General features: G+C 37.3%; 1 protein-coding gene across 1 annotated transcript; it reads right to left on the bottom strand.

The window, feature by feature from the left end:
- On the bottom strand, positions 1–26,298 carry SERPINI1 (serpin family I member 1). The gene is made up of 8 exons (XM_062603405.1): positions 26,004–26,298; positions 24,457–24,687; positions 21,622–21,816; positions 20,574–20,778; positions 11,603–11,700; positions 5,435–5,521; positions 4,513–4,602; positions 1–2,735 (listed from the first exon to the last, which is right to left on the bottom strand). Exons 1-8 carry the CDS (start codon positions 26,251–26,253, stop codon positions 2,659–2,661), a joined length of 1,233 nt encoding a protein of 410 aa, XP_062459389.1. The 5' UTR covers positions 26,254–26,298; the 3' UTR covers positions 1–2,658.

Below are 26,298 nucleotides of genomic sequence, written 5' to 3'. Positions count from 1 at the left end.
GAAGTTTCAGTAATTTATTTTCTGATATAGCTTCCAACACAAAATACAATTGTTAAAATTTTTTTGTAAGTCTACACACGTAAGAGCTACTATTGACAAATTCCCATTACAAAATACCAAACACAAAAAGACAAAATTATTTTGCTGGGTTTTGTCTTGAAAAGCAATAGAGTTTTTGAAAGGAACATTATACAAAATCCAGATGAAAACCCACAATGGAATAGTATTCATGTACCTCAGTAAATTGGTAACAATACTTAAGATACTATCACGACTAAAACCAGTACTGTGAGCTGTTCTAGTTGTGGTCTACAACTAACATCATCGCATCATTTGCTAATAAATCAATTCATGTTGTTGAAAACCAGGTAATTCTCAATTTTCAAAAAAACATGAAATGGCTATTTTGTATCTGTAAAGACTAGGAGAGTATGAAGCAAAATAACTAATGCTTGTATTTGTTTCTGCTGGTTTTCCCATATTCCCATTTAGGTAATTCTCAAAATCAGATTTGGAATATGCAATTTTGCATCACTCCACTTATACCTATGCTCAGCCTAACTGCTAGGGAAGACTGTACACTTGCCTGATATCCTCTATAAATCTGACTGGCAGCTGTCCTTCTGTAATTCCACAGCTTTAGTTCCAGTCTATCTTCAGTCCTTCCCTTGGTGAGAAACATCTATGCTGCAAGGAACTAATGCAAAGAAAACACAAAATTGGTCTGGAAGAACTTTCTATGAACTGAAAATAACATGAGTGAGGGTTGTCATCTGCTTTCTTATTTCTTTCTAAATCAGAGTGAAAATCTCAAAAAATAGCCTACAAAAAATGTAATAGCTTAAAAATAAGGCTCCCATAAGGTTAAAATCAGAGATCCTTAGCACATGGGTTACTTTTACAGATGTTAGATGATGTTCATAGAGTCATTTTAAAGATGAAGAACCAACCCTTGTGTCAAGGGAGCTGGTTTTACCTTCAGGGAGACTAGTTCTACATGTTGATAAAATTACTCCCTGCTCCTTTTTAGAAGCGCTCTTGTTTTCCCTCCCAAGCATAACATCTCTAGCTATACAGAATAAAAATTACACTTCTTTTGTCTAAATCTGAATACAAAACCTGTCTCACCAAATCCAGACTATAATACACAAAGGGTAATAAGCAGCACTAATACACTAAGAAGCTTCATTTTTTCTTCGGTGCAACAGAACTAAACAATGCAAAGAGGCAGGGCTAGAAATGTGCTCAAATGTCCTTTCTGAGGGAGTGTAATCAGCCTCCATGGAGAACATCATCACTTTGCAGTTTAACCTGCATGAGTTTCACCAGCATTATAAAAAAAAAATAAAATTGTGTCAGATTTTGGAAGTTCTTGCATGAATAACTTTGGTAGCAATATCTATGCTGTTCTGAAGTGAATATATGCCAGAGAAGCCTGCAACTAAAGTTCAGCCAATACACATTTATTCCCATAGAATTCAAAAGAGAAAACTCCTATTGACTGAGAAGAAACCCACTTATTATCCAAAAGTTTGTATTTATGATATGTTTCAAAGCAGCTCCTCCCTTCTTTCCTCCTATTTTCTCTTACCTTTTTAATAACATTTGTTCACTTTATATTTGCACAGTGAGGGAGGAATAATTATATGCCTTTCCCATGACAACTGGTACTTCTCCTCTTGTAAATGGAAACAACAACTAATTCCCCTGCTAGTGGTATGTGTCACTCTCCTCTCTGTCACTTTATTCGCAATAAAAAGTTAGGGAACAGAAGAATGATGTTGTTCCTTTAGAATTTATTTATGAATAGAATATTTTTAGACACTTAAAATTACGTTTTTTTTTTTTTTGTTTTACTTTGAAGAAAGCTCATTCTAGATCTCATAAGTGAGATACTGCAAAGCTTAGATTAGAGTAGAACAACAACTTCTGGGGAGAAAAGTACATTCACATGAATGACGTTACTATTGAACTATTTTACTTTGGTCACATACATAGCTATTCTACACTGACTAGTCTCAAATATTCATGCAATCAAATTTTATTGGCATCAACAGTTCTGGAAGGTCAACGGCAGAGTAACATGCAGGAGCATTCATAAAAGCAACATTTCAGAATCACATGTGAGAGAGTTCACACAAAGTCTACCACAGGTCATGTTATAGAATAAAATTGACTAGGCTTAAGTTGTTCCATTAACTTTGATGAGACAGTGTATTGCAGTCGGTTTACTATTTTTACAGGAACAGGAAGTTATTACATGTTCCAGATGTAGTTCTTCAACACTATAAATTATCATCAAGGTTTGCCATTTGCATTATTCAAAGCTGCACACATTCCACTCCTGTCTCATTGAGCAAGTCAGTCTTTGGACTGTAAAAAAATTACCAGTAATGGATTTGCATTTTTTTGCTTTACAATTCTCTAGAACAAGAAACAGTTGTTGACATGTACACAATTTTATTTTAAGGACACAACAATCACAATGACAGAAACAGAAGCATTACTGTAATACTGTAAGCTTTCCTCTGGAAATTGACTTGCACAGTTAGATCTGAAAGCATTTTAAACAATATCTTGTGGGAAAACACAGAAAACCTTAAACATATTAACTTCAAACTTTATGTGCTTATCTCCTCTTTTGGTAGCTGGTGGTGGTTAAAGCTTTTCAAAGTCATGGCCACTTGCACTCATTGCTTCAGGGTGCATTACCCTTCCCATGAATAACACAGTACCTGTCGAAAGGGAGGAATGAAGGGAAAATGTCAGAACCAAAAGGAAAAGTTGAGGCTGTAAGATGATGAATACTAAGTTAGAGAGCATGTGATTCACAATTTTTATAGGAATATAAGCCTTGGAGGACTTAGTAGCCATGAAAGGCAGTGGATCAATACCCCTAGAGAAGAGGACCTTTTTGTATTCAGAACTGATACAGGACAGACAAGAATATGGAAGTCTTCTGCATTTCAGTGCCCCTCTGCTTATTCTAAAGGCTTGATTGAAAACCCATCACAAATCAACAGAAATGTTCATTTTCATTTCAATGGTTCTGATGAGGGCCTATGAAGTACTGTTCCTGACATCTTAGTGGTTATGACACAGTAGGCTGGGGTGCTTCAAAGGTGGCAGCTGGCCCTAACTGAAATGTGAATACCTAACCAGAGAAACCTTATTGAGCACTTCTGAGCCCCACATGCCTGCTCAACATCATTCCTCACAGAATTAAAAGTGAGCCCCAGAAACTCCACACCAATCAGTTAATGATTAATAGATACTTCATGTTCACAGATTTACTCCACATTAGAGCATGCAACCCACAACAAGGAACTCATATATAAATACTGCTCCTCTAAACTGTTTAATCACCATTTACATCTTTCCTATTTTACACATTTCTAACCTATTTAAATACAGTGATCAATCACGAACACTTAGGGTATTCTTGAGAAGAGTAACCATCATAGATTGTTTTTTCAAAAGGCTTCTCAGATGTCTGAATTAGCAAAAGGCTTTCAGGATTTAACTATAGTTGTTGGCAATTCCTCTTTCTGCATGCAACAGCAACCCCTATGAACATTAAGAACTGCATAAAAACTACCAAGCTCTACTCTGTTCTGATTTAAACTTTTCTTTTTGAGGAAAATTTTGTATATTGACCACCACAGTAGGGAAAAGAACATACCTTCTCCTTCAGAAACATTTTTGCTTAATTTGGTCTACAACAGCAGTGATCCTCAACATAGATTTGGTTAAAAACACTGCAAGAGCTGGTATCATTCCTTGTACAGAAATGACTCTACCTAGTTACGCTGTAAGTATTAGTGCAATCTAAATGGATTAACATACATTGATATTTATGATAGGGATCTCAAACATAGGAAAAAAGCCCTTCTAACTGAAGCTACCAGTTTGCTTATAGAAAATGAAAAATACTGGAACACACATATGATAGTCAGTGGATGCATAGTAATCTTTTGTCATCCAGTCACATGCACATCATTAAAACAAATTACAAATATGAAACTAAGGAATTCCTTAATCATTGCCCAGTTTGCTAGTGAGTGCTGTTCTATTCCCTTGCTTGCCACAGAACGCTTCAAGAGCACAACAGAATTATTCATAGCTCTAATATCTGTCTATTATGCAAATCATTTAGTATCAGGAACATATCTAACTCATCTTACTACAGCGAAGCTCTCACAGAATGTGTGATTATAGATATTCAGGGCAGTAACACTGTGTTCTCTGAGGAAAAATGGTGAATTTTTCTTCTCTGGAGTTTTTAATCACAGAGCTGTGAATATTTTCCAGGATTATGTCAGATTTTGATACCTTACTTGGAGAAGCATTAAGGAGACATAGAAAAGGTGAATCTTTCAATATTGGGTATTTTAAGGCAAATTAAGGAAAATTTATTATATAAGGCCAGTTCACTGATCAAAATACGTGATTTTCTTTTGTATACTTGATGATGCACTGTGAAAAATGTGGAAGAGTCTGCATTATGCTCACCTGTTCTTCTGTTTCTGACCAAAAAGAAAAAGGGATGGTCAACTATAACTTGGGGATACAGCACTGCCATTCTGCTAATGGCGATCATTCCTAAAGGAAGAAGAACATAGAAAACTTGTTAAATAACACTGCACATTCTCCTACTCTTCATGAGAGATACTTGTGAAGCTCATGAACAGACACTGAAGTTCCACACTCAGCACTAAGTATCACCACGAAATACCATGAAAAAATCTAACTGAAGAGTCAGATAGATTAATTACATGATGTACATGTTACAATTTAACCCAGTTACTGACATTCATAACCAGGGAAGTAACTCTTCCTTTCTTCAGAGACTGGTACAAGTAGAGGCAATTAGAAATCACCTAACGATACATATTAGCAACTAATGTAACTTATTTTCAGGAACATACCATAACCAACTACACCAACTACCTGGCCTCCTAGCATGAGTAAGAGCCAGCTATGTTTCTGCACTTAGTGCTTCAAATTTTACATCTCTGTGTACAAGCTTGTAAAAGCGCAATTGCCACAACTCTTATTCTCCTCTTAACTATTCTGGATCAAATGCCTCTGGCCATCTCAATTACCAGATAAAAAATTATGAATACAGAAGTTCCGTAAAGAAAATACAAGCTGCAGTCTGCACCCTCCTGACAATTAGAAGCAAAGGAAGGAAGATTTTAATCTTTCCACAGAAAAGAAACATTGCGCCACACACCTCATTAAAAAAAAAAACCAAAAAAGCTAACATTTTTAATTTCCAGAATTCTCTTCTGAAAAGCAGTATACAAGCTATGCTGTGTCTTCACGCTACATGCTATTTAGCTCTTCTGCCCTTACAGCAAGTCAGTTTTGAAAAATTAACTAACACAAAATAACCAGACATTAGATTTAGTTCTGCTTTTCAATCAGGTACCTGAGGCAGCAGCAGCTTCTGATCCCTCCTCATTAACTTCTAGAAATGCCTTGTGAAATGCCTTTGCAAGGTAAAGTTCCTTGTTATCTGGAGAGGAAAAGGAAACATACTTCAAGTGGCTCAACAGTAAGACTGAAGTATTTAAAAAACCCCACAAACACTACCAAAACCCCCCAGACTATTACCCACCTTCTGTTCCAAGTAGGCAAGTACAAGAGCTTTGTACATAGCAGTTGCATTAAAATATCTTCTGCCAATACTATTTATTATACTATTAAAATAGCACCATTTACCTCACTGAAATTTGTAGCCCTCTCCTACACTATGGTATTAAAATAGCTTGGCACTGTCTAGAGCACCAGCATACCAGACAGAGTAGAAGACAATCCCTTAACAGAAGATTTTAAGTGCAAGTACTGGGAAAAATGATTATGACATTATATGGCAAATGCGTGTAACAAACAATTTTATTTCTGCATTGGGTGTAATATAAACTTCCTCCAGCAAAATTAGGTATTTTCTCCCTTGTAATTATATTTAAAAGAAGCTGAAGATAAATAGTTAATGCAAAAACTGCCATGGAACTAGGTGTTTTTCAGTTGTTCATTTTCCATCCTTCTTTGTCAATATTTTTGGTCCAAGCCTACTCAATTCAGTGGATGTTTCATTACTTTTCTTTAGTGACTAAATAATCAGATTTTTGTAATCCTCAGGAACTTGCAGGAAGCAAGACACGTAACACCATTTGAGCTGTCTGACTAAGTTTCATCAGTAAGACATAATAAGGGTTAGATATACATTTACCATACCTGCATAAAATCCACAGTAATGACAGAGCACGACTGGCAGTTAAGAAAGGAATAAAGGTTTTCTCAACAGGGAGATACACAACCATGAAAATCTAACCTAATCACTTCAGTGAGAGCTGTACCATTGTGTATTTCTGATCCGTCACAAAATGTTCAACACCAAAACTAGCTGAAGGCTGACTAAGAAAGGAAAGCTTGGGACCATTCATGTAATTGTTACCCATTTATTTTGGCTCTCAAAGACAACCACTAGTTCTAATACTAGTGCAAGCTAAAACCATAAGAGACAACAGTTTAAAATGTCTCTCCCCAGCAGATCTCATTACTCCTACATACACTCTTAAGCTTCCTGGCCCAGATGCTTAACTTCAATCTCACCAGCAAAAGCCCAAAGTCATCCCCTTTGAGACTGTGTGTAGTAAAATGTCCTAGAATCCTAAAAACTGTAGTTCTAGGCTTCAGTTCTAAACCTTCAGTAATGCTGTCTTGAAAGCTAGGATGAAGTTCCAACTGCAAGCTCCAACTGCATTACTTTAAAACAAAGGATTTGCAGCATCTTGAACACTTAACACAATCCTCACAGCTTTTGCCTCTGTAACTGTTAACAGAAAGGCCACCTGAAAACATAACTTGGTTGCGCTCCACCACTAACACCACCTTTAAACCTCAAGCATTACCTGTGACGAATAAATGACAATCTAAGTAAATAGTACAATCAGGTGTTCAATAGTCATCATCCCCTAAAGCTTCCATTCCATTATGGACCCATTAAGACTCAAGTTTTCAAAAACTGCTTTAGAACAAACACTGGATGTGCAAGAGTACTTGGGTAACAGTGGATAGATACGCAAGGCAAAAACGGCAACAGATCCACAAATCGGTAATTCCTGCTGTGCATGTCTCATGCTATGAGAGTGTTGCCTTTGTGAACATGTCAGTTACCAGGATTCTTTGTGAGTTCACTGGTCAGTCCCACATATTTCACCTTCTATCAAGCTATATTTTGCTATCCTTGCATGAGTCCATTTCAAAGCTCTATTAAACATCTGAGCTATACTGCACATACCAAAAGAAAAAAGTAACTTTGCAGCCTTTATGGAAAAATACTGGTTTGGAGTTCCTTATTGTAAACCCAAATAAAATTCTGTGTTTAGTGACAGTCAAAGAACTACCCACTTTGCTTAATCATGTATTTCGATCACCTTTTTGATTACAGTACTTAGGCCTGCTCCTGTTACCTGTAATATTCACAGCAGTACTCTATATCTTATTCCTGAAATCTTTATTTTGCATAGCGTGGTGGTGGTTATGGTACTCCAAGGTATATTTCTGGTCAGAACTCTTAGCATCTCAGAATTGTGGTCTCCATCTGACAAGTTTATAGACAGCATAAACATTGCTAATATTTACCACCAGATATAATAGCAGGCTTACTTGTAAATATATCTGGGTATTAATAAAAAACAAAACCAAACAACAAGAAAAAAAAACCAAAACCAACATCAAACCAAACCAAACCCCCCAAAACCAAACCACCACCGTTTTGTTAAATTGACAGGAATACAAGAAGTGCCACTACAGAGGAGCCCAGTATGTCCAATCAGCTTAGCATACTGTGCCAGCGATAGCATTATTGTTGTTTCATAACAAGGTTAAAGAAGCCTTACAGACAAAAACTACAGCACAACTTGGAAGAGAAAAATATCCTCTCACCCAGCACATGCCTTATACCCTGCCCAAGTTTCTAATCCACTGAATATACAGAATGCCTTTCTTCAAGTGTAGTATAGATGGTTTTGATTGCTCTGAAGCATTTTTGTTTTAATCCCACCAATCTCATGACCTCAAGGAATACCCAGTAATGATCTCTGTGGTTACATTTTCCATAAGAGAAATACTTTCTATTTGGTTTTAATTTGTTGACTTTCGCTTCATTGGATACCTTTGTTCTTGGATGGTGAAAGGAGTAAGTCCACAGCCCACTTAACTTTCTCTAGATTCTTCCCTTTATATTGCCACTATCACATCCCTCTCATTCATCTCTCCCTGAAGTGAATGATTCTATTTTCCCATCAAAGCATAATGTCATCACTGAGTATTCAGGTAGTTTTCTCTTTGTTCTCTGATTGTCAAATCACTGACTGAAATACCTCAATATCATATCCATCTTGTCATTATTACACATGTTTTTGTTATGGCTTTTGCTGGATAAGGTGGGGCTTACCTGAGTATCTACTATGATGTCATTTTTCTCTAGTAGCTTCTTTGAATCTGGATTTTCATAAGAACCAATATGATTTGACTGTTAGCATCTCAGAAAAGTCTCCTGGAGATTTAGTATCAAAGTTTAAGCTTTCTGCAGGACCACAGCCTAGATATCCATTAACGTGTGGGAGTAATCTGAAGCTTACTTCTAATGTACATGACTCCGTTAGCATCACACTTCACTTGTCATTACACTCCATATGCTTGCAAACTCCTACTCACAGCTGCCAACTGGTTGCTCTCAAGTCTCATTTTAAAAAAGAATGCAGGTTTATTGGCTTTTCTAGCTTAGGCTGTCCCAGAAAAATTATATGTGTATCAGTCAAGACTTCAAAGAGCTATTTACTGATGCTCTTCTAATTACTTTATATTATGAAAGTAACTCATTAATATCACTGTGCTGCTCACAGAAATTCAGGTCACCTTGAGGTTAAAGGCGGTTGCCATTTAAGGCATTATACAACAACAAGAAATACTATAAGCATTTGAAAGAGAAGGGGAATATCAGTATTTAAATTAGTTCAAGGGTAAGTTGTAAGTGGTGTCAAAATACTCAAATAGAAAGTTTCCATGCTGTGTAAATTATAAAACCCCACATACTAGAAGTTGTTTCAAGATTATTTTGTACACCTGACAGAATCAGAGATACAAGCAAAACCTGTTAAAGTCTTTTGCTGAAAGTGAGAGTCAGAATACACGAATTAGACAGCCAAATAGGAATGTCCTCCTACCCACCTGTGTTGACAATTTCTGCAAGAGGGTAACATTTAAAATGTGCATCTAGATTAATACTTTCTCTTTGCCTGCTACCAATCTAGACACCATGGAAGGTAAAGCTGACTTGTCTATTTCCATTTTTTCAGATTAAGTGCAAAAAGCAAAAAATTCTAAATATTGAAAAATAAGTCTGTAATCCTGCAATTTGATTTATATCCACTAAACCCACATAGAATTCCACTGAAGTCAACAATCTGTGCCTGGATCTGATTGTAGGATTATGGCTATTGTTGAAATTGCAGGCAGCTTTCCTTGACAATAATCCAAAGCAAGAGCAATGGGAGGGGAAGGAAGGTATTTTAAAAATCATCAGAATTTCTCAAAAATCTCCTTAGATTTTTTTTTTTTATGATTTGCGATCGGCCTAAATTAAGTGCCCGGACAAACATTTTGTTCAAAATGTAAACCTTTCACTTAAGGTTTAAGGAAGTGTCATGAAGTTTCCAGAAGCCTGACACTGAGATGCATGCAAACTACTGGTTTCAAACTTCCCTGTTAACTGACGTACTATTCATGTACGTCATGCTTTCAGCATTTTTCTTCACATTTTTCCCCCTTCCTCTTCCCTCCCCATTTTACATTGTGGAAACTAGAAATAGGATAATTATTCTGTCTTTAATTACTTAAAATTTAATTTCCATAGCTTCAATAGTAAGGTTTTCATTAAAGACATTACTTCAAAAATATGTTCTAATTCTTAATTAATGAATGACCTTTTCATCACCTAGCAGCACCTGCCCTTTTAAGTGAAAAGCAAGAAAGTTACAGTACCACTCACAAATTCTCTCTATACAGTGCTCTACATTACTTAACAAACAAGTTAATCTTTAAATGGCGGAGGTGCTAATTCAGTCATGCAAAACATGATATTTTGATTTTGTACAGAACAATTGTCAAAAATGTACAACATGAAACAAATCATCAGTCACGTGGATTAAAACACAAGCACATTCCAATCTTTCTGCTAGCCTCTCCACCACAGAGTTAGTCCCCTATATAGAGGTGAATTTTACATGACATTTTATATTAGAGACAAACACTGACTTGGTGGTTCAGTCTCCATGTGTATTCTCCATAGTACCTTTTCTCCAGCAAATAACATATATAGATCAGAATTTATTGAAAAGCTTGCTTTTATTTGTGCTGCCAGAAAAACCGAAGGTTTTTTTCTTCAGAAAAATGGTATTTCTTTAAAGTAGGATTTTTTGTTTATTTAAATTCTTTGTGCATTGTCTAACTAGCTTTTCCCACAATTTCACTTTCACAGCAGCAAAACAGTGGAATAATCTACATGATATACTATAAACAATATTTCAAACAGCAAAAATAAAAAGGATATGAAAATTGCAAATATTTCTGCTGTAGATTTTAAAGGAATATTTGCCTTCATTACCACTATTTTGAATAAACCACCCAGCTGTGTTTGCTTCCAGAGACAGGAAATTAAGGACAGGTATTTCCCATCAGCTAAGGGTCTATCTGGCCAATTAGGCAGTAATCCATAGAGCACCATACAGGAAGTGGTATATAAGCAAATATTACAAGAACAATGACAGCAATTTCATACAGGCACATGCTTCTAGATAGAGAACAACTGGGTTTACCAAAATTTGGGTGTAGACAGACCATGCTAAATACACTGCTTGTTGGCTACTTTTGTCACACAAAAGTAAAACCACTTTGCAGGCAAAGATGACTCAATTACCTTTTGTGCCACTTCAATAACTTTTAGGAGATATTAAAAGCATAAATATCTCATTTCTACCTGAATTTCTAAATGCATTGAATATTTTAACTTCTGAAAATAAAGTGTTGTCAACATACATGACTAAATTGCTTTTATCAGAACTCTTTCTTTCCTATGGTGCTTCTATAAAGCAGGTATCTGGGGAGATGACTAATTGTACAACAGCTTAATGCTCCTAAGGCTATGAAAAAACAGCCTCTGGAGATAAAAGATGACAAGCCCTTTGCTGTGTGAATCCCATTTGCCATCAAGTCACTGAAGACATATATTGCTCCAATGTGGACCTGCCTCTTGCATCATATTATACTTTTGCTACATTTCTAATGAGATTCAATTCTGAAATACTCAGAGTGAACTTTCCCAGGTCAAAAATCTCACACCTCAAATACACCCCCCTGATAGTTTTGTCCTCTGTCTCAATTGCTCCTACAGTGAGCACACTCTTACATCATACAAAAGTAATGAAGGATCTGAAAACTGCTAGCAGGTTTTGGTTTGAGCTTGGTTATCTTTACATGATTTCAGTACTTCCTCATACTCCTGGAGACAACACAAGAACCTCTTTCTTACCAGACATTGCAGTGAGGTCAGCACTACTGCTGAACAGCTCTGTAATTCCGAGACCTCTCCAGACATCTTTCAGATCAATTTCCTGTTCTACTGTGAACCTGGAGAATTTAACAGAAAATTAAAAAAAGCCCAGACATAAGCAGAGCTTATTGTTATGACAATAACAATAGTGAGGTAACGACAACTGAAACACTGAGGTAAGTAATGTAAAGTAGGAGATTCAGTGCTAGTACTACAGTGACACACCTTCTATGAAAACACTTCAATTTAATTTGCTCGTATGGCTCAATTCTTTTTTTTCTAATGCAGAAGCAAAAATATGCTAAGGTTAGGTACAGCCCCTGACGATAAAAACTCAGTGTAAAATTACGAAGTAGCTAACGTAAATGTTGACTTCGTATACAACAGGTTTATTATAAAAACTGACTTTACCTGTACACATACTAGAATAGAGTATCAAATAATGCAAAGAACAGCACAAATTCATGAAAAAGCTGTTGGCAAAGGAGTAGGAAAGAAGGATACTCTTTTTGTTTAGACAGTATAAGCAAAGACCAGCAGGTATGAACATGAATATAAAACATTTCTGATTCAGCTTCTAATTACTCTTGTGGCAAAACTTTAACTGGGTTTTGATTGTGAATAAAGAACAGGTAAAACAAATAGTTAATGCAAATACATATGTGAGTACAAGCTGGTAGGATTTCAGGGTTAGCTTGCAAAGCCATGTTCTAGGTTATGTTACTGTGCTAGAAGGACAAAACGAGATTTATCCTGAGGGCAAGATTTTGGTCAAAAGCTTGTTCTATAAAGACTGCTCTTCAACCATTTTAAGTTATGCCTAGTGTCAGTAAGACAAAAAAAAAAAAAAAAAAAAAAGACAAGACTCAAGTTCTTTGTGTGTGGCCAGAAACAGACTGGAGGGCTGGAGAAACAAAGAAACATGTCAGAATTATATTAAAAAGAAGAAAACCAGAAAATACTGTAAGTCTACAAATACAAAAGACTAATCATAAATGTTTGTTATGGGAGAGTTATGGATTCTCTGTAGAATTATCAAATTATTAGTGATTTACATTTCCTGACAGTGACTGGCTATAACTATACACCACAAAATATAGTCCATCAGGTGTTGTTACAGATTCTCCAGCTAGCAGTTCAGTCAGAAACAATTCTGCAGTTATACTGCAGTCCTTGCTGACAGATCTTACTTGTGCTGGAACCAAATAAATTAATAGGTGCTTCTGTGCAATTTCCTTCTCCAGGATTAAGGTTCCTCAGCTACAAGGAAGAACATACTCTTTTCAGGAGAAAATATAGCCAGAACTCTGAGCAGAGAACAGCTGATGAAAAGCTGTGTGACACCTTGGCATGTGAAAGCCTTAGCAGCTTGAAAAAGAATAATCTGGACATCAAAAAGCAACTGGATAAGAGTCAAGTGAATCTTCCTCACTTACAACATTTACACAGAATAAAAAAAAAAAAAATCTAATACAGAATCTACATTTGTAATGAACTTAGAAATGGCATTAGAAGCCAAAAAAATCTATGATGGAATAGATGTTAATCATTGCCCAGAGAAGAATTTTATGCACGTTAAATAAGATGTGAAGATAGCTCAGCATTGATAAATCACTGGTGGCATTTCAAGTCTTTGTGTAACCAGTCCGTATGTATTCCAGTATATGCCTTGAATAAAACCAGAAGGACTAATTCTTGTGGTTTTATTCTTTTGACAGCTCTCAAAAGAATCAGAAGAGACCAACAACAATTTATGGACTGGAGGAACCTTCTTATGGTGTTCTGGCATATTCCACATCAGTGTGGCAGCATTTGTCTTTTTTTTTAAAAAAAAACACAAAAAAAAACCACTCCAAAAACAAACCCAAGAAGACATTACCTTAATGAATGACATGTAGGTACTTGCATGAGATGACCTGAAAACACTCAATAGGATTTTAGAAAATGGGGATGTGTCCTGTTAGATTTCTTTTCTTAGAAAGCTCTGGACACACACACTACTGGTCAAAAACTATGTTCTCAAGATGTTATCCACGGTTTAAGCCTCAAGAGAAAAACCTACAAGTTGCTCATTCATTCAAATTTCCTTGGCTTATAGAATAATAGAATGGTTAGGGTTGGAAAAAGACATTAAGATCATCTAGTTCCAACCTCCCTGCCATGGGCAGGGACACCTCACACTAAATCATATCACCCAAGGCTTCGTCCAACCTGGCCTTGAACACTGCCAGGGATGGAGCATTCACAACCTCCTGGGCAACCCATTCCAGTGCCTCACCACCTTAACAGGAAAGAATTTCCTCCTTATATCCAATCTAAACTTCCCCTGTTTAAGTTTGAACCCGTTACCCCTTGTCCTGTCACTACAGGCCCTAATGAAGAGTCCCTCCCCAGCATCCCTATAGGCCCCTTCAGATACTGGAAGGCTGCTATGAGGTCTCCACGCAGCCTTCTCCTCTCCAGGCTGAACAGCCCCAACTTTCTCAGCCTGTCTTCATACAGAAGGTGTTCCAGTCCCCTGATCATCCTCATGGCCCTCCTCTGGACTTGTTCCAACAGTTCCACGTCCTTTTTATGTTGAGGACACCAGAACTGCACACAATACTCCAAGTGAGGTCTCACAAGAGCACAGTAAAGGGGCAGGATCACCTCCTTTGACCTGCTGGTCACACTCCATTTGATGCAGCCCAGGATACCGTTGGCTTTCTGGGCTGTGAGCACACACTGCCTGCTCATGCTCATTTTCTCACCAACCAACACCCCCAAGTCTCCACAGGGCTGCTCTGAATTTCTTCTCTGCCCAACCTGTAGCTGTCCCTGGCCTTGCTCTGACCCAGGTGTAGGACCTTGCACTTGGCATGGTTAAACTTCATGAGGTTGGCATCAGCCCACCTCACAAGTGTGTTGAGGTCCCTCTGGATGGCATTCCTTCCCTCCAGCGTATCAACTGAACCACACAGCTTGGTGCCATGGGCAAACTTGCTGAGGGCACACTCAATCCCACTGTCCATGTCAGCGACGAAGATGTTAAACAAGACCGGTCCCAGGACCGGTCCCAACACCAATCCCTGAGGAACACCACTCGTTACTGGTCTCCAGCCAGACATGGAGCCATTGACCACAGCTCTTTGTGTGCGGCCATCCAGCCAGTTCTTTATCCACTGAGTGGTCCATTCATCAAATTGATGTCTCTCCAATTTAGAGACAAGGATGTCGTATGGGACAGTGTCAAACGCTTTACACAAGTCCAGGTAGATGGCATCATCTGCTCTACCCCTGTCCATCAGTTCTGTAGCCCCATCATAGAAGGCCACCAAATTGGTCAGGCAGGATTTCCCTTAGTGAAGCCATGCTGGCTGTCACTGAGCACCTTGTTGATTTTCATGTGCCTTAGCATGCCATCCAGGAGAATCTGCTCTAAGATTCTGCCAGGCACAGAGGTGAGACTGACTGGTCTGTAATTCCCCGGGTCATCCATTTTCCCCTTCTTGAAAATGGGTGTTATATTTCCCTTTTTCCAGTCATCGGGAACTTCACCTGACTGCCATGATTTCTCAAATATGATGGCCAGCGGCTTCGCAACTTGATTTGCCAGCTCCTTCAGGACCTGCAGATGGATTTCATCAGGACCCGCAGATGGATTTCATCAGGACCCATGGACTTGTGCACATTCAGATTTTTAAGATGGTCTCAAACCAGTTCCTCTCCTACAGTTGCTATGTACCTGTAGAATCCCTTCCTGTTATCCTTAATACCCCTAGCCAAGTTTAATTCTAACTGGGCCTTAGCTTTCCTAACTTGGTCCCTAGCTTCCTGGACAACATCCCTGTATTCTTCTCAGGCCGCCAGTCCTTGCTTCCACTTATTATAAGCCTCTTTTTTCATTTGAGTTTTCCTCAGGAGCTCCTTATCCATCCAAGGAGGTCTCCTGGCCCTCCTGCTGCACTTCCTTCTGGTTGGGATGCAACACTCCTGAGCTTGCAGCAGGTGATCCTTGAATATTAACCAACAGTGTTGGGCCCCTCTGCCCTCTAGGGCTGTATGCCATGGAACCTTCCTAAGCAGGTTCCTGAAGAGGCCAAAGTCTGCTCTCTTGAAGTCCAGGGCAGTGAGCTTGCTGCACACTCTTCTCACTGTCCTGAGGATCTCAAATTCGCCCATCTCATGATCGCTGCATCCAAGGCTGCCCTGGAGAGTCACATTTCCAACGAGCCCTTTCCTGTTGGTGAGCACGAGGTCAAGCATGGCACCTCTCCTTGTCGGCTCCTCTATTATTTGCAGAAGGAAGTTGTCTTCCACACAACCGAGGAACCTCCTGGATTGCTTGTGCCGGGCCGTACTGTCCTTCCAACAGATGTCAGGGTGGTTGAAGTCACCCATGAAAACAAGGGCCTGCGAGCATGAGGCTGTTCCTATCTGTCTATAGAGTGCTCCATCCGCAGGTTCTCCTTGATCAGGCGGTCTGTAACAGATCCCCACAGTAATGTCTCCCATAGCTATATTCCCTTTAACCCTGACCCACAAACTCTCTGTTGACTGCTTCTAGGTTCCAAAATTATAGACCAGTTTTAACTCTCACTACACACCTGTAAGGTATGCCCAGATCTATTTTAAAGACTTAAGTAAAAACCCTAAGATAGAATTGAGATTCGATTCCTAATGCTAGTTAGATTTAACCAGTACAGCGGTCCTGACTGTGCACACTGAATAACTCCAGAGTGAATAAATCCAGAAGTATTTCCTTTTACATTAAAACTATATTATAACATTTCGAAAAAGACATCCAATTGTTATCTACCTTACAAACAGAACAAAAAAATGTACATTAAAATGTATTTTATAAAAATTTCACAGTGGTATATTTTTCGGTTTTTGGCTTTTATTTCACCACAGTTAGAATTAAATGTATTAAGATGAGCAAAGGTCTCTATAATATCTATACAAGTGAGTTTCTACTTTTTATGCAAATAAAGGACACCAAAAATATCACATCAGCTGTATAAATACCAAAATATCCCTTTACAAAAATAAAACTAATTACTTCCTTTCTCCCCTTTTGTTTTTGTCATATGGTAAAACCCCCACTCTAAACCACTATTTAAACCAGTATCTCCCTCCTTTCTCGCATGCTATGAAGCTCAGCTAGTTACAGATAAGGTATTAACGACATCTCAAATATTTTAGCTGACATCAGAACTATCCTCTTTTGAACAATAATAATGCTGCTTTACACTTTGGAATTTAATTTCAGGCTATGAAATCTGATGTAAAAATTTGGTGTGAGTTATCCTCCAGTCACATTTGGATTTTTTTGCATTCCTTACAGACAGCGATGTAGGTATTCAAAATCAAAGCTGACAACCTAAAATACGTAAGAGACATTCAGTCTCATTTCCCAAGCCAGGCATTTACTGTACCTCAGACTTTGGAAATGCCAAGCTACATGAAACTAGTCCTGACACATGATTATTTGTAGTGTTTGTCGCATATAATAAACCAGCTGGTCATATGTTTTTTAACAAACAAGGTGCTTCTGATTTTAAAAATACTATAGAAAAAAGTTTCAAGTCATGAAGTTTCAGAAGTCATGAAATAGTTGCAACTGGGAGCATTAGAAACTACAAAGGGAATTCTGAGAAACAGACACTGAAGATAAGATGAGAGATTTTCACCATAGGACCAGAACAGAATGACTGGTCTGTTGAGTCAAGAGGAAACCTTCTACACTTAAGCAGTTCTAGAAGGTTCATTAACATACATATTCATTGATGTATGCTTCCACAGATCAGAAAGGAATTAATAAAGGACAGTAACTCTGCCTACCAGGTTTTACCCAAAGTCAAGGAGACGTGAACATGTGAGTTAGCTCTATATTTATTTTTACACTGCTCATTTGTAAAGTCTCTCTATTTCCTACATGTAAAATGAAGCCCAAACAGCTTAACAAAAATATTTCCTTTGTTTTCCACCATCTTTGGATTTCTCCCATATGAAACAAAGAACAGAATGAGATACTTAGGAAGCAGAATTAGAGTGAGAAACTAACAAACAGTTTAGCACAGAATTATGGTATTTTCATGAAATTTAAAACTTACACAAGCATTAGATTAAAATGATGCATTTTTGTCATTGACAGTCTCCTTAGTTATGTATCTGAACCTTTAGGTTTTGTATAGGGCATTATCATTTCAACATCATCTAAGGCATTTATATGGTATTTTAAATGTAAAAAAAAGGCAAGGTAATCATTATGGAGAGGCGGGCATACTGTAGCAATCCTTAACATCTGCAGACTTTAGCCCTGTTATTAGATACTAATTTCTCCTATGCTCTTCAAATAATCTTTGTTAGAAAGACACCTTTGTAAATTAGATTCATGGTCTGTTTCACTCCTATGCAAAAAGTGGATTAAAATGTTGATCACTTTAGTCTGGGTTAAACTGGAAACAATGATTGAAAATGAAAATGAGAACATATAACTTAATTCTGTACCAATCTCTCCTTTGCTATTAAGAGTAATAATACACAATTTTATTTGCACACAGATAAAGCAGACAGAAATTGGAAAGTTGTGATTAACTCTGCTTCTGCTTTGGCTAGTCATTCAGGTCCTATTACAAATGTTTAAGTTTAAAAAATGTTCACTTTATAATCGGATAGCATCTTTCAGGGTATAAAAATTTAATTCCATTCCACTGCTGCTTTCAATTTCTCAGTGGACATAGCCTGCAGGCCACATTTCATAACATGCCTTTCTGAGTCAGAATATTAAATATTTATTAAGTTTTTATTTAGAGGATTGATAAAATCTTGTAGATTACCTCTGAATCCCTAACAGAAATCCCAACACGTTGGGAGCATGCAATTAATGTTTGGATTTTCTGTAAGGGAACTGCAGATTTACGATATGGAATTTCAAGCTCATGACAGCCATCTTTTATAATCTGAAAATACTGACGGTAATCAGCAAGTGGTTGTAAGTTTTTTTGCCTTTGTATAGCCCTAATTCAGAAACGCTTCCCAAATTTTTTGAGATTCTTAGGTAAGAGTGACAGACTAGCATGTGGATGGAATAAATAAGGACATTTTATTATCACACAAAACCTAGGCCTCAAACTCATGTCTGAGAACCCGGCTACAGAGAATCCTGGAACCTCTGCTTTTGGTTAAAACCAAATAAACCCCCAAACTAACTCTACAAATTTAATTCATGATATAAACATAAATGTTTTCAATTACATTCATGTATTTAACTTTAGATGCCTCAGCTTGTTGAATTTGGAAGCTAGTTTTTATGGATTTCCTATATAATCCACGCAGAGAGACTTCTGTTGTGAATGTCGCACACCAGAAATTCTTTGAGAGAAGATGTCCAACTTCAGTACCTGATGCACAGGGTGCGATATGCTCCAATTATAAAAGAAAAGCTTAAGGGATGGAAAAACCCTCATATTTTACCTCTCATTAACATCTATTAAGATTTGCCCAAGCCTGCAGGAGAAATGCCCTTTCCCTGCATCTTAGTGGACTGTTAATACTACAGCTCCTGGGACCTGAAGCTCCAAGAGAAAAACAAATAAAAATCACAGGAACAGTGTACAGTTTGTATAAAACCTGCAGTGCAGCTCTTTGCTGCTCTTCCCACTTCTTCACAGTAAATGCTGCTTAAAAAAGATAAGAACTCTTTCTGTGGGACAGTCAAAACCAGCCCCAAGATGCTGTTGCTCCCTTGCTACTCTGACACTAAGCATAAGAGCTTAAAAGAGAACTCAAATTCCACCTTGAATTGGAATTGGAGCATGCCACAGTGGAGTCCATCTCAACCTAATTTATCCTGGCTAGCCTTGTTTTATTGTACTCAGCTGCAGTTACCTTCTTGAAAGTGGTCTGAAGTCCCTCTCAACTCTGCAAGTAACCTGGCAACAAAAAACTATTTTAATGATTAAAACAATTCACTTAAAACTTTTTTTTTTGTGGTGTTCTTTTTGATTTTTTTTTGTTTGGTTTTGTTTTAGAAAACAACCTTAACCTAAGAAAACATTATTTCAACACCATCTAAAGCATTTTTAAGTGCTGCCATGTACTCACTATACAGTGCCAAAAGAGTAGAATAAATAGAAGTGATCCACATCAAACTCATGCCATATTGTTATACAAACACTTTAATGAAATCATTATGAATCACTTGAAAGGACATCATGATCCAACTATACATCAGTGACATTTAGTAGTAAACAACTCCATTACTAAGTCAAGTGTAGGGCAAGCATGAAAAATACTTGAAGGCAGATGAAACCAAATTCTGGGCAAGATAACTAAGAGACAGATGTGGGCAAATAAGTTACAGAGCATACACCACTTATGTCTACAAATAAACTGACAGAAGTTGCGTCCCTTCTGGTAGCAACATCTTGCTATTCTATTGCTCCTCTAAGAAAAGAGAAAGCATCAGTTATTACAACTAAGAAAACAGACAAAAGACAAATTGATTGGAATTACTTCTCAACACTCAACCATTTGTATCTACGCAGACACACACCAACTTTTAAAATTAGCAGCATATAGAAATCTAATTAGGAACTAAATGAAACACTTTAGCTTTTGTTAATTCAGTCTTACAATATTTCTATGGCTCCTGTCTAAATGGAACTTAGCCATAATGAGTTCTGCAATATTGTGAACATCATTCAGAATGGCTATATTCCCAATGACGAAATTTTCCTTTCTAGAACTCATATATGAAAAGGATGCAAATACACAGTGTTCATCTGTTGCTCAAACAATGATCACCCGGCACTGCACACCCTGGACTTTATTGTCAAAGCAACCTTCATGTGGGTGCTACCTAACTGCAGGTTTGTTCAAGGTGTTCAAGTTTCACCTACTCTGCTACTCCGATCAATTTGAAGGCAATCTTTCCCCTTCTATTGACATGGGAGCATATTCTCACCTTGGTAAATATACTTCCACTTTTTGCTTCTTTACAGAATTAGCCCATTCATTAATCAATGAGGCTTTAACCAGTGGTTCCAATGAGACTAGTGGAACTTCCTGTCTGGAAAGAACGATCATCATACTAATCTCATCTCCCTCATATGGTATTTCCAGAACTTGATAGATACCGCCTGCTTCATTGGATCCATCACTGAACTCTCCTACAAGAGAAAAACAACAACAAAAGCTAGTAGAAGTATTTTCTTCTGTTTTCACTGGAGACAGGGAAAAAATAGAAGGCGAACACTAGGCAGTATTTACTAGGTATAGAACCAAAAGTGACCCTCTTTTTTCTGTATGAAATTTATATTGGTGTTTTCATCATAAGATTTGAGGCTTACATCTGCTTTCTTACAGAAACAAGCGATCACACAGTTTGTAAATAATCACACTTCTGAACCTATTACCTAACCTTCATTGGTTAGAGAGAAGTATGAAAGTTGTTAAGGCTGTCAAGACTTTCATGGAAACAGGCAATTTTCTATTCAAGAGAATTTTTCAATGACGAGACTGAGCAAAATACTGCTGTGTGAGACACTGTAGAACTCACTCGGGGTTCAAGCTCGAGATAAAAACGATCTTTTGCTCTGCTGTTCAAAGAACCCCTATTTTAGCTCCCTAAGGATACAACAACAGTAACAAGCAAACATTTGTTTAAATATTTTAGCACAGAACAAGAAAAATATTTTGCAAGAAGCAAGACTAGCTCAAGAATTGTAAAGAGGTTAAATTTAATAGATAAACATTCTGAAATCCACCATGTGGCATCACACACATACCTAAAAAATAATCAAGAAAGAGCTCTTTATAGATGCTGCTAGCTAGTTATAACACACAAGAACACACACTACAAAAAGATGTCAAAACCAGAGATATTTCACTGGAAAAACACCACATTTAAAGTTCTACGTCAAAGAACAGACAACACCACAAATGAGTATTACTGCAACATACCTATTCAGGAAAGATTTATTAGCTTTAAAGCTGCTAAAGCTCCAACTCACCATAGTAAAACTCTCCCTGCTGGTACATCATTGGAATCTGCACTTCACTTTCATCGTCTTTAGTGAAAGAAAAAGTTCTTGTATTTTCAGGTCTGAACTGTGATTTCCAATTGCCTTTAAAGTAGATTGCGTTGATGAGAGCCAAATGAGTTGGAGAACCAAAATCTCCTGAAGACACAAAATCCTTGATCATATCTAAGAAGAAAACCAAGTGTCAGTCTGCATATCAAATTGAGCATTAAATGAAAACTTAAGACAGCTTGAAAAACACAAAAAAAAAATAAATCTGTGCTACCATGTAATTTCCAATTCAGATGTTTCATTAAATCTCAAATTAAACTGCCAATGTTTGTAAACCTAAATCACAGTGTAGGTGTGTAAACCCTTCCATTAAGTACATGCTAAGTCAACTGTTTCTTGATCACTACTTAAATATACACACAATGGAACAAAGTGGAAAAGGGGTCACATAAGCAATGTTTGTACTGGTGCTATAATACAGCTCAGCACTACTGTCTTAACATCAAAACTTCTACAAACTCTGGCTCCAGTACAAAGAAGCACTTAAAACATATGCTTTATTTAAAGTGCATAAGTGTACCCATTGGAACCTTCACCTGGGCCAATTCTGAAGGAAGTATTCACTTTCACTAATGTCCTACTGACTTCTAAGTACGGAATAATTATAAAATCCCCCATAAATTCATAGCATTTGTTCTGTTGACATTAGCTCTTGAAAAGCAAAAAAACCCCAACCATTTAGCATCTGCTCTATTCATGGGAGGTACACCAGCTGAGCATGGCAGCTGCTTTGCTCCTAACTCCCAAGTCATTTACATCAGAATACAGTCTGTTACCTGCTTTAATTCATCTTAAATGACTTGCTTTTAAGAAGAATAATTTAGACTTGGTTAAATTTGGTGCACTGTCTGATTTGTCACTATTCCTAAAGAATTATAGCTTACTTCTGATAGCTTTCTTGCTTACTTCTATTTTTAACTGATATTGCAATGCAACGTGTTAAAATAAACACATTTCTCAGATTATTACTTCTTAATCCATGGTTTAAAATAAAAATTAATTCTGCTTTCTGGAGCATATGACACTAACTGCTGTGAAATTTATGTACCAAAGGGCAGTATTTCTTCTGGGTTGCTATTTGTACTTCATTTTATCTAGAGCATTCTTAGAAATGATGTGACCAATACCACTAAACTCATTCTCTGTGAGTGGGAAAGAAAAAACAAAACCACAAACAAACAAACAAACAAAGGATTAAGAAGGAACACACTTCCAATTTTTCTATTTATATTTAATACATCATATTCCCCTGTATTTTCAGTCACATCTTGTTAATACACTAATGTAACACTAAGAATTTTCCTGGCCAGAAAAACCTTGGACAGTTGTATTTTCTGCTCTGACCCTCCCATCATGCTTAACACGCTGAACTGGAAACCTGCCCATCTTGTACCCCTTTTCTAATGAGAAAATGAGCCTCTACTGTATGAGCTAGCAGGCAGGAGAGAATGAGATCTAGTGGTCAGAGACTAGGCTGAGGTACTGTTACTATCGCAACCCACCCCTAAGAGACACATAGCTGCCTTTGTTAGCTCTACATAGCTCCTTCCTGGGGAAGGTTACAAACTCGGTCAGCACATGGCAGGTGTTAAGTAGGAGAACTCTTGCCGTTCCTTCTAAAAGAAAGAATTCTGCTTTTTCTTCAGATAGACACCATGTTTCTCTGAAAACACTGCAATCTGCTGCATCGCTTACATTCCCTCTATTTCTGTAACTTCAGATAAAGGGCAGAATTTAGTATGAATATAGTAGCTGTTATTTTTCCTTGGAAAAAAACCCAGATAACATTCAAAATGAAATAAAATCAATATATAAGGTGTTTTTCCACTTTAGTGCCATACATTTCCATTAAGCATTGTGGACTCTTAAATGTTCAGACTAAATGGTGATGTGTTAAGTCATTACAGAGGATTCCAGTACCTTCACATTTACAAGGGTATAACTGATGTTGGAGTGAGACCCTGTTGAATTACAATTAAAATATCAACCCCCAGAGCATGTCAGATGAAGTAGAATGCGATAATCCCCACAAGAAGGGACTAACCTCACTCCCATACCTTGAGACTCTGCATGTATTCAGAAAATGTCACTTATTTGGGATTCCACAGGCGAAACAAGACCTAAATCATGCAGATCTGAATATGCTTATTTACAACAGTAATTTTGTGTTTACTCCCCTGCTGCAAATTTTTGTTGTGAAGCCCTGTTGACAGTTCCTTGCATTGGAAAAGATTATATTACAGGGTCTGATTTTGTGGTTTAAAATTATCTTCTGTAATCCTTTGTACTCTGTTCTTACTACCTTGTAACTGAGTTTCTTAGAGGTCTACTCCAGCCATTCAAAGCATACACCAATAACCCCTTTGTAGACAACGTGTCTGCAGTTAGTAACAGTACTTACCTATTTTTTTGTAATTTAATACCAAAATCAGTATTAAAATACTATTAAAAAGCCTACCATGCAAACATTCTCCTTCAGTAAATGTTACAGGTGCTTTAAGACAGTAGGCAGGTGAAAAAATATTCAGATACTACTACATGATTAGCCATGGATAATATTACTTAAGAGAGATCTTTACTGTACAGGAAAAAAATTATAATTTCACAAAGAACAGATGCTAGAATTCTTTTTATGCAAGGAGATACTGTAGTCAAATGGAACAGATAAAAGCCAAGGCAACAATTCAACACCACTGTAATACTTCAGAAACACAAACACTGCAGGAAATACACAAAAGAATCACATGGACTTACTATTTGTATGATTCTCCACCCATCTATTGATTTGGGTAGCTACAGCTGCACTTTGGCTGAAATCTACATTCTCTACTTCAGCTCTAAAGTATTTTTTCACCAGCTGCAGAAATTTCTCACTGATATGAAATCCATTTTGCACATAGAGAGAATTAGCAACATTCAGAACATAATGACTTTCATCAGTAGCTGCCATATCAGAAAGGTCCTTTAAGAAGGTAAACTCTTCACCTGAGGAAAGAAAAACAGATTTTCTGTTTCAGAAAAGGAAGGTTTTTTTTCTGCTGAAGTTCGCAGTCTTTTTTTCCAAACACCTTGAGATCTGAAAGACCAATCTACAAGGCAGAACATGTTATTTTTTCTATTATCTATAATTAGCATAATTAATGAGACATTTGAATCCCATCACAGACAAAGTTATCAACAGTAATTCTTTCAATATCAAAAGAGGAATTAAAAAAAAAAATAAATAAAATAATCATTCTTACAAGTCACACTTGTATGTCTTGTGCTAAGGGATAATTTATTAATGTTTTAGAGACACACTGTGGAACCAAATACGTGCTGTAGTCTCCACAGCCAGACATCACCTGTGCAGTGGTACTGCTGAACACATCTTGAACACTGTATTCAGAAATCCCTCCCCAGGATCCTTTTATCAAAGACTTAGAAGTCCAGCACATTATGTGAGTAAGAATTATCATTCGGGTTTCAAACCCATTACTTTTATATCAAAATTAACAGAAATTGCCTCTTCCAAGCAATTTTTTTGCCATTCACCGATATTGTCCATTTGCAGTCACAATACAGTCACGTGCACTAACAGTTGAAACTAACATTCAGCAGTACATCCAGGTCCATGAATTATCTCATCCCATACTACAAATGGGACAGCATGGTAGTAATGTTTTCTGCTGAAGAACTGAATCCTGCTTCTTCAGAAAGGCTGATGGGAACACATGGCATATTGTACTGAAATAGCCACAACGCTTACAGCTTGTGGCTATATATACAAGCTGATTAGCTTGTATATCTGTATATATGCAATGCAGAAAGAACATTAGTAACACAGAATCAGGGTAAAGAACCTACAGGTTCTACCTACAAGAACCAATTTGTGTAAAAGAGACATTTTCAGTTAAATTACTATGCTTTTCATATTTTCTTCAAGCAATATTCCTGGAGCTACTACTTTTCTTTTCTAGCTTCGTTATAATCAGATGTTTCTAAAAATCTTATAACTCTCAAGGCAAAGGCAAGCTTATTTCGCAGACAGAAACCAAGATCAACAGTTACCTGCAACTTCTTCAGGTTGCTCAAGTGCAAATTCAGGTGCCCAAGCCAAGCACCTGATGTTCTCATCTCTCAGCTTATGCAGAACCCACTAAAGGATGCTTCAGCATGCTCAGGCCATTAAACAGGATGCCAAGAAGCCTACAGATTAATAACCCATGGACATGACTGGGCCACTTCCATCATTGTTCAGGCATTGCCATGTTTCTTTCAGATAAAAAGCTCCATAGTAAAACATGATTAAAAGGACTTACCATTTTTTAAGCTGTCAAAACCCAACGAATGCCGAATTTCTTTCAGAGTGGTTCCATGAGCTCCAAGCTCTACCATTCCCATGGCTATTGTGATGCTCAGAGGAGAGAAAAGAATATTCTCATCTTCTCTTGCTACTCGTAGCTGATTGTAAACATTCACAGAAAGCTCAGCAATGGTTTCATCAGGAAAATTTATCTTGAAGGCTTTGCTTTGCAAAGCAAGCAAAGACAACAGTCCAAGGAAATACATGTCTTGAGATATTAAGATCTGCAAGACAAATTTTAGAGAAAATAA

Source organism: Pezoporus occidentalis, unplaced genomic scaffold, assembly GCF_034315485.1.
Source record: "Pezoporus occidentalis ecotype Australia unplaced genomic scaffold, CSIRO_AGI_Poc_V1 ctg8, whole genome shotgun sequence".
NCBI lineage: Eukaryota > Metazoa > Chordata > Aves > Psittaciformes > Psittacidae > Pezoporus > Pezoporus occidentalis.
This window is presented reverse-complemented; position numbering and strand designations above follow the sequence as displayed.

Bases quoted from the DNA above. Each gene is read 5' to 3' on its own strand.
- SERPINI1 (XM_062603405.1), bottom strand. From the start codon at position 26,253: ATGTATTTCCTTGGACTGTTGTCTTTGCTTGCTTTGCAAAGCAAAGCC. The intron at 11,701-20,573 runs GTGAGAATATGC...TAAATTCTCCAG, and splicing joins GTGGAAGTATATTTACCAAG to GTTCACAGTAGAACAGGAAA. The intron at 5,522-11,602 runs GTAAGAAAGAGG...TTTCCTCTCCAG, and splicing joins TGACCTCACTGCAATGTCTG to ATAACAAGGAACTTTACCTT.